Source organism: Halyomorpha halys, unplaced genomic scaffold (assembly GCF_000696795.3).
Source record: "Halyomorpha halys isolate HHAL.00 unplaced genomic scaffold, Hhal_1.1 Scaffold1951.1, whole genome shotgun sequence".
Lineage (NCBI taxonomy): Eukaryota > Metazoa > Arthropoda > Insecta > Hemiptera > Pentatomidae > Halyomorpha > Halyomorpha halys.
Window position 1 is genome coordinate 15,868 of NW_027111805.1, and position 10,118 is coordinate 25,985.

The 10,118-nt window shown below is 31.0% G+C and overlaps 1 protein-coding gene across 3 annotated transcripts in view; it reads left to right on the forward strand.

Moving 5' to 3' along the window:
- Window positions 1–232: 232 nt before the first annotated feature.
- LOC106690896 (uncharacterized) overlaps window positions 233–10,118 on the forward strand; it is a 14,016-nt gene continuing 4,130 nt past the window's right edge. The window contains exons 1-3 of one of the 3 annotated variants that reach the window (XR_001344686.3): window positions 233–325; window positions 5,717–5,902; window positions 6,059–6,150. Coding sequence is in view for 1 of the 3 variants with exons in the window: in XM_014436488.3 (XP_014291974.1) it covers window positions 292–325; window positions 5,717–5,902 (220 nt within the window). In the remaining 2 variants the exon portion in view is untranslated. The remainder of the gene's footprint in view (window positions 326–5,716; window positions 5,903–6,058; window positions 6,151–10,118) is intronic. The other 2 variants (XM_014436488.3, XR_010844036.1) reach the window with 2 other exon arrangements.

Here is a 10,118-nt window from a genome sequence, read left to right on the forward strand (position 1 = left end):
GTTTTGTTAACCCAGGAATAGTATTATTATGTAGCGCTATAGCGTGAAGAACATTAATTTATTTAATATGTGTAACTTCTCAGTCCTCTCTCGCAATGTGCAAGAACATAGGTGCACTTTAAAACATTAAATGTACGATAATAATTGTATGTTTGCATGAGAGAATATATTTTAAGAGGTGCCTTCTCCAACTTATTCCAAGGTGCTTTGACAGGTTTGACGTCATTTGATAACCAGAATATAATGACTAGTTGCTAAGAGGGGGCAGCAGGCTCAATTCAGGTCCTGAAGATGAAGCTTGTCCTTGTGTTTTTTCTAGTCACATGTGAGTATATTTTCAAATGACTTATTTTATATAATTTTTAATATTGTTCATCCTTACGTGTGAATGTTTATAGTCATTTTTAAATTAGAATAAATATAGAACTAATCGCATGACATGGAAAAAGTTTCCGGTTAACTTTACTCTCAGAGCTTACTTACGTTAATAAGCTTACTATTACACAGACAAAAAGAATTCCTAACATAAACACGCATACGGTTTGAGATGTACTTTCGGCACCAACGAGAAACATAAACCAACTTCAAAAAGTTTCCTCTTGTATTTTTTCATTTATTGACATAACTGCATTTAAATAAAAATACATCCAGTAAATTTGATACTAGATTATAATGGTATGATACAGGCTTGTACAGAAACTACCCATAGGTTCTAATAACATTTCTACTTAGAAAGTCTCGAATCCACCTTCTTTTCAGGCGCTTCAGAAGATACAGGAAGCAACTTTGTTTACAAATGAAGGATTGATATCTCGTTCGGGTTACATATGGAAAATTTAAAGTCTGTAGGCATGATTTTATTTGTGACAAAAGGAGTATTCATGATGTTGTGTTAAATATAAAATGTTTTGCCATGTTAAATGTTATAAGTATAGAATTGTGAGCAGCCCTATTTAAAGTCATGTTAAATGTTAAATGCATAAGAGTTCCTGGTGGATTTTTTGAGCAACTTGTTTAATAACCCTTTCTTCCAAAACTTCATGTTATTATTTATTTCTAAGTTTTGATTAAAGTAATTTATTATATGCCTAAATTGAGTGAAAAGTGGACGTTGTGTGAAAATTTGGCTACTGAGTGTTTTGTTGATCCTCTGACTTGTGAGGAAGCGAATCAAGATGAGCTAATTGACAACTGTCATTATATTATTATTATTGTTATCTATTACTTTATTAGTTTTTAAAACATACTAAACAATACTAACACAATCGAAAAACGGTGTCGAGCTCAGCTTGTCTGTTGCGTGGCGTCATTCTCCATTTGAGTACGTAGTACACTCAACCATGTTATAAAACAATATATTAAATCGTTGTAACATAGTAAAAGAAGGAAATATTTTTCTATTTAACATGAGTTTTTCTATTTAACATGTTAAACTAAAGATCATGAATACCCCTAATGTAAGGAGTATTGTGGATTTTAGACTGAAAGGATTAGATACGAGAGGAATTCGAAGGTTTAGTGGAGCCCCAAAGTTCAACTCCGTATGTCCAGACAGGCCTTATTATAGTTGTGAAGACCAGTCTTTTGTAATGAATTGGAAGTTTAGACTGTTTTTCTAGTAAGTGTCGTAATAGTGCTACTTTCTGTCTTTTCAGTCGTGTGTCCTCTTGTATTTAATGACAAGAAATTTATTTACATTATTATTATATTATTTCATGTATAATTAAAAACATGTTCATAACTGAGTTTTATTAAAAGTTGCTGAAACTTAATAAAAAATCGTGATTCATCAGGAGAGCGAGGATGGCCGAGTGTGTTTAGCCACAAACTTAGCATTCTAGTGTCAGATACAGTGCCGGTTCGAACCAAGCCTGGGTTGATTGCCTTTTATTGCGTAGTGGACCCTCAAAATAAATCTCGATTTCTACACTTTGGCTAGAATAGGTTAATAATCTGAAGGATAGCCCGTATTTCCTGCCCTAGGTTGAAGAACATGAGGACGTTAATTCACAAATTATAATAAAAAAGGCTTAGCGAACCTGAAGGTTCGATACCGATACCACCAATCCTTGGCTGCATAAATCTATCTAGTGATGCTCCTTCAAACACAAATGTTCAACATCAGTCTTGATGAAATCCTCCAACGCTTCGGTTGACCCCTCGGTTCATTGTTCATTAACATTTTAGGTATCCATTCACTAATAAGTCTTACAATCTTACACACATGTTTTATTTACCTGAATTATTTTTAATGAGCGAAATTCCAGCAATTGAGCGTTGTGTAGCCTTCTAAACTCTTTGGTTCATTCATTATTTTCCGGTTTGGATATTTCACTTAATACTTAAATCACAAATCTGAAACTAAGAGTGTACAGATAAAGCCAACTGTGATATACGGCTGCAAGATCTCTGGGCTCTAACAGGTACCCTAGAAAGCAGAATCGAGAGGCATGAACGGAAAGTCCTGCGTACGATTACAGGAACGATCTGGGTTCAGAGCCTTAACACATGAAGGAGAAGAACAGTACTGCTTGTAGAGGTTGGTTAGTCAATATCTCATGATATGAAGGTAAGGAGGTTTAGATGGGGGGCACATGTAGCTTGGATCAATCCATCAGGACGCCTCTACACAACAATGAATGCCAGTATCAAGCAGGAGGCCAAGAACCAACAAAGATCGAAAGAGCTACATGCAGCAAACTGGAAAGCAGTAGCCCAAGACAGGCAGGCGTGGAGAAGGCTGGTTCAAGCGGCCAAAGATCTACAAGATCTGTAGAGCCAACCGGAAAAAAACTTTAATCACATATAAAACAAAAACAAAAAATTCACCGATACGAATTTGATCAGAATACTATCAAGTGATAAAACCAAAAAAAAAAAATTGCTTCACACCAGCGCATCTTCTTTCAATCTTGTGACTTAGATCACCCGATCCAGTTGGCAATTTTACTCATTTTTATTAATTCCAATAAACCCAAACTATAGCAATCAGAATATTTTAAAATTTTCCAATTCTACTATTCTTATCAACTATGACTTTGGGATATTATAACAATGCAACTGCATTATTACTAAAACAATCGCGTTGATATTTAAAGATGTGAACATACTTAGAAATTATATTAAAGGAACTATTACGCGCAGAAAACTGCGACAATTGTAAACGACAAAACTTTTTAGTCTGAGTAATAATCACGTTCTTGTCATTATTTTCTCTCCATATCAAAAACGAGTAAACAATAGAACATGACGATAATGTATGTGTTTTGTTAGTCAATATGAATCTATTTAAAAATAAAGGTAGTAATAATATTGCAATGCTTTGCATTCTTGTAGCCGTTCGTTGAACGATCTACAAGGAATCAATGGACGGTCAGTCGGAATGACATTAAAACCTAAGATTGATGGAAACCGAAGATGACATTAGAATGAGACTGAAAATCATCGAGAAAATTTTGAAATCCGATCATTCAAAATTCGAATTGTAGAAGAGGCTGCGAGTGCTCGTTCATTTCATATTTAAAGCTTTCTGTTTATTAAGAATCAAAAGCGACATCGCACAAGATCCTTACCGTTGGATATCTCATGTAGAAGTAAGCGTTAGACAGGTTGATAGTGTAGTGACCTTCTTGATTCCGAATTGCGGTTTTTGATTAATGACTTTCATTCCGGGTGACATAACCTTTTCTCCGTTAAACGAAAATTTAAAGCAAAAAGAGGCTAGTAAACCACATTCTCTTTGCCTAGGTATATATTGAGGTGCGCCGTCTGTAGCCAACGGAATTTTTTTCCTCCTATGTGGGTAGCATCGGTTAATTCCATACAGCCAAACTTTAATTACCTATATTCTGGTAGTTATTCCATTGTTAATTAACTAGAAATAACCCCACCATTTTATTTCTACTTCATAAAATTCAATCATTACTTTTAATTATTTATTACCTTAACCACAATAAATGATTGTAAATGAAACTTGATAAACATAAACGTAAGCATAAACTTAATTATTGAACATAAATATATATAATACACACAATAAATTCAAAAATATGAGAGGTTTACTTCATGCCTTCTGGTATTGCTGGACAAAATTATTATTAACCTCCATCGACGATGGTTGCCTTCTTTGATTTATTGTCAATAATTATTCTGAGATTATTAAAATGGCAAACTGTAAGTTAAAATAGGAAGAATGGAATCTATTTAAATGTTCTTATTTATTCCTTTTCTCCGTTATTTTTAGAGATAAGTATATGAACAATTGAGCTCATCGAATCTTACCTTTTTTATCAAAGGATCGACGTATGCCCATCTAGTTCCTTCAATGGTTTGTTGTGTTCTGTGAAGATGCCAAGACAACAATGTTACCTTCCTAATCATAGCTTGTATCCAGAAAGAAATCATCTATCAAATAAGTTCGCTATTTTATTTTTTTTTTTTCTTGGGTGCCGAATATCTAAAGGGGGGCTTGCCTACACACATGTCTATTATACAGTTTTGTTTTAGATTTTAAGTAATTATGGATGTAACAGATTTTTTCATGGTCTGTCACTTTTAATATATTATGATAAATAATATTTTGATTTGTATCTAAATCTTTAAACAATATTTCGTTGTTTTTGTTTTTTTAATTCAGTTATGATATGTTAAAGGGTCTCTTTACCGCTATAATTTTCGCATTGAAACGTTTTGGTTATACCTATTTTGCGCAGGTAGTTATTGCAAATTCCATGATTCTTCTTAATTCTTAGAATACTTTAGATTCTTCTTAAGTATTTATGGTGCCTTCCCCTATGGTTTCTAGTGGAAACCGCGGTTTTAGAATGATATGAGGAAATATGTTTTTAAAGAACTACCCAGTGGGGTTCTCTTGAAATCGTTTTTGCCAGTTTTATTTCTGATATAATTTAATAATATAATAATAATAATCGGTGTAAGGCAACTTAGTGTCTACTGGCTGACCCGTTGTAATAGCTATTTTATCAACTGCCTCTTTATTTGGAATCCATGCCTGACCCTTAATCCACTTGAATATTATTTGCTTATTTCCTTTATTGCTTGATAAAGCTATTTTATTATTTCCATTTCGGTATTATTATCGAGGGAGTTAAGACGTCTACTTTCGCAAGCTCGTTAATGCAGCAGCGCCGGTTCGAAGCTGGCTTAGGGATCGGTTTTTATTTCGTTGCGGTCCCACAGAATGAAACCTTTACCACCCACCATGCTTAGAATAGGTAGGTAACTTTTATGTAACCCTCCTCTTCCCCAATGTTAAAAATGACCGGCAGAACATAACAAAAAAAAAGTACACTTGAGGTGAATAGTACTTCCCTCCATTTAATCAAAAATTTGAACTGAAAATGTAAATGCTATTTTCTGTGATTTGGTTTGCTAAAAATGAAAATCCACTTAGTCGTTCTCGAGAATTTCATGCGAAAACTCAGAATAACTCAACAACTGTAGTGTTAACAGAAACAGTCTAAAACCGGTTATTGGCTCCTACTTCTTCCACGTTGCCAGGTCTGGATTTAAAGTTTGGGCGCCATACTTCAGGGCATGTTTCATTGTATATAAAGGAATACAAATTCATATCGATGATATGTTTATATAAATAATTTCTATGGATATTTATAATTTTACACACTGATCCATTTCAGTGTTAGATTCAAGTTTATATAATATAACAGAAAATTCTCATGAAGATGTCAATATTTAGGCATGGCAACTTTGGGTATGACCCATGAGGATTGGTCACCTGGAAAACCTTGCATTCAATATGACTGTCTCCATGATCCTAACGCTAACCGGGTCTGTGGGAAATATATTGACAAGAATGGTTGTGTAAAGGAAGTAATTTTTCAAAGTGAATGTCATTTTCTCAGTGCAAATAGTTGTGGAAGAAGTAAGTTACTTGTATTAATTTCATTCAAACAAAATGTTCTATTAGTTTTATTTTAAGAAACTTCCAAGTATGTGTTTCATTAAGATCAAAATTTCCTGATTTGAAGTTGCATTAAAATAATCTTATTAAATCACCTAATATAACAATTTTTTTCAGATCTTTATAAACCATGTGTTGAAAACAAGTGTAAAAACAGCAATCATTTTCCAGGACATCATTAATTCTAGGAATTTCCTCGTTTCTGAGAGGTATTAAGTCAGTTCATTATTGAGTTCTCTGAATCTCCATTATCATCTCATAAATATCTTTTGATATTTCTGTTTTCTAAATTCTAAATATACCTATTACATCAAACTATGTATAACTTTCCTTCGAAATGCCCTTATCAATTATTCTTGTACCATGAGAATATTTTTTAAATTTGTATTAATCACCTTAAAACTCAAATAAAGAAAAAACTATGTTAATACAAAAATATGCTCATAAATATAATACATACTATATTATATTGTAGTAATACAATATAATATAGTAAATATAAACGTAATATTTTATGTATGATGAAACATCTTTAACCAGAGCCAAGATTTTTATTTCTTTATAGAGTAAAGACCTGCAAAATAAGCTATATTATATACAATGAAATCATGTCAAATATACAATTAAAAAACAAAAAAAAAACAGGAAATATTCTATAATAGATCCTCAAATATACAGTGAAACCTTTAATTAAAAAAAATCTAATTGTACATGAAAACTTCTAAGCTAAGAAAAAAATCGGAAAGGGATTAAAAATTTAATGAAAATGATTTCAACATCTGCAACAAACTGAAATAGGAACAAGAATAAAAAACCAGAAAATTAAATAATATTCTAAGAATTTTTTCAAGGTATATTGTTGATGTATTAATGTTTTGTTCATTGAAAATAAATCTGCTATTGAAACCTGGAATTTTATTTTTAATGTTGCATTTTAATTTTTTATTTGTTTTTCCTACTTAATTGAATTAATCATAATTATATAATATGCAATTATATCCATTTACCTTCAATGTTGCAAAATGAAATTTTGCTAAATGCAGTTAAGTAAGTACACTGATTTGTAAAAATATTTGGTGAACTTGAAAACAAAAAAACAATTGCATAAAAATCTGGGCTTTTTTTACAACTGAAGAAAAATCATTGATAACTTTTATCAAAGACAATGTGGATTATAAACCTAGACACATAATGAGCTTGCTTCCTTAAAATACTTATATATGGTGGTTAGCAATAGTATTTTTAATGATAGATCAACTGGTATAAAATGTAATTCTACATCAAGGACACATGTCTTTTTACTAAATTCAGGATGGATTTGTTTGAATTCATCAATCATCATCAAGGTCAGCAAGTCATTTAAATTGGTATTTAAATGTCTTACTGACCTCAGAAAGTTATGATTCCAAATTTTCTATTATATATGTAAAATTATGAACCATTGTAGTAATTCTCATACATCATAATGTATTAAAACAAATTATTCTTAATATATATTGTAATATGCTCTTTTTGAGTAAATAGTATATTTTGATGTATAAAGGGTTTTTAATATGTTTTTATTTTATGTATCATTTTAATATTGTTCATTTGTTTTGTTGAACCAAAAAGCAAGGTAACCAATTTTCATCGTCTATAATAAATTCGTGATTCAAAATAAAACCAAGATGGCGGTACATATCCTTCAAAAAATCTGTTGAATCAAGACCATGTTGAGCAGATTCAAATGTCATAAAAACTATTTTAACTTTTCCCATCATAATTGAAAATACAGTAAATTAAAGAAAAAATAGAAGTCAAGAAATAGTGCTAAGGAATAATATTCAGAAAGTAAATTATTTGCGTAAATCTATAACTGTTGTGCGACAATAGATGTTTACAAGGAACATCGAGACAGGTTTTGGTTTTTGGCAGGCATTAGTTGTTTGGACGTGGATGTGAAACAATGTTTCCAGGATGAGGAGGTCCTTATCAATTTTTGTCTAGCAAGAGTGGACATCTTGAAAAGGGAGAGTCACCCTCGAAGAAAAAAGGACTCTGAGTTTGGATTGCCAGGTGAGAGGACGTCTGTCGGCTGGAAGCGGGAAAGATTGGAAGCCATTGTTGTGAGAGACATAGCTTTTTGGAAGGAGTGGAAGCCATTTTTGACAGTAGGACATAGCATTATAGAAAAGAAGATACCAAGAATCATCAAAAGAAGATTGTGAAATTGGTTAGTTTTGTTATACCTAAATTTAAATATATAAATATGTAAAAGAGATATTAATTTAATTAAGTGTTAATAGTAAAAGTGTCTGTTTCTGATTGCCTAGAAACCCGCCCTGAGTCTAAGAAACTGAAAAGAGTCTATTATATTATAAAATTTAAATAAAATTCTATTATCTATTTAATATTTAAGTTTTTAATTTGATCCCAAGCTATCTTTTATATTTGAAATAAGTTAAAACTATTAAAATTCTTTTTATTTTATTTTAAATAATTTTTGAATATATATACCCTTTACTATAAATAAACATTTATGCAATTACCTCCAAGTTACTCTAATGGAAGATGTGTGAAATCTTGTACAATTTAAGAAACTAAATGAGTACTGAGACAAAACAACTTAAAGAATTATTCACTCTAAATTATATGATGTCACATTTGTGTTCTTTGGAAGGAACAAAGATCATAAAAGTAAAACATACTGATAACCCCCTGTTACAAAAAATGCACATGATTTGAAAAACATTCAGCTATATTTTTATCGTAAATTATTTCTTTTGAATAAACGGAATTTTAAAGGAGAATGATGAGCAACTTTTAAAAAATGTTTGGTAATTCTCTGAGTCAAGTTCTGTCATACTTCTAACATAGTGGTAATGAAAAAACGATCATATAAAACCATCATACAACCAAATCTCACGTCTGTACTGAACATTGAAATATTTTAATAGATAAGCAATGAAAAACAAATTGTTGGTGCCATAATGGATAAAATAAGGGAAAAGTGTAAAATTGATGATATTAAGTGGCATTTCCAATAATTTTAGCAAGAAAGTAGCTGTAACATCCCAGATATGCACTTACCTTAAATATTAAGTTCAGTTTTGTATGACTTTTCATATTTGACCTAGATTGTTCAAATAAATATGCACACAGACAATTTTGTAAAGACATGATTATTTTGACTCAGAGTTGAGGTTCTGTGAGTCAAAATAATCAAGTGTATTTCTAATGAAAACTCAGATTTGAAATTTTCACAATCGCATTACTTTCTCTAATTATTTATTTCTCTGTATATAGATAAGTAAAAGTAAAAAAGACCAAATATCACTCAGGTTTGAAAAAAAATAAAGTATGAGTTCTATAATGATGTTCTTATTTCACTTCCTTTATATTAGTTAATTGTTATTTTATGGTATAGATTTCTTAAAGAAGCAAGGAGATTAAGCTCAGCAAATGTTTCAGATAAATTCTGGCAAAAGTTCTGAACCTTTTACAGATCTGGAAAAAAGCATATAGCTAGAATTTGAAAATTTAATTATTTACTTCAATATATAAAAATAATAAAAGGCAAAAAATGGAATTTATTAGGATCGTAGGGTATATAATAGAAGAACAATAAAATTTATTAGGATCGTAGAGTATAAAACAGAAGAACAATGAAATTTATTAGGATCACAAGAATTAACTTTGCTTTTAAAGTAATTGGGATTGTCAAAATTCCATTACCAAACCTTTCTAATATACCCTCAAATGAAATGAGTTATTACTTAACTTGAAAATTATAAAGTAAACAATGAATAAGACTAATATAGAATAATTTTATAGTGAATTATAAAATAGATTAAAACCTCAATATTTGAAGACTAGGAGTTTTTTTTTTAATGATTGATAACAGTTTCTGATAGAATTTTGAAAGGTGGACATGATGGTAAAAACAAAACAGTAGAATGAATTCAAACACATCAAGAGTATGCCAAGAAAGAATAGCGACACCGCTAGCTGCTGGTCTATATTATGACTACTACAGCTGCCTAAACCGCTATTGCCCGGCATGATGCAACCAACCAGCTAACATGGGCACTACTATGGCTATCGGCTCTCAGGCAAATGCCATATATTAATATTTGTACTATTCTTTCTATATACCTTAATTTCACAAATGTAACAACTGTATAAGATATTGTAATAT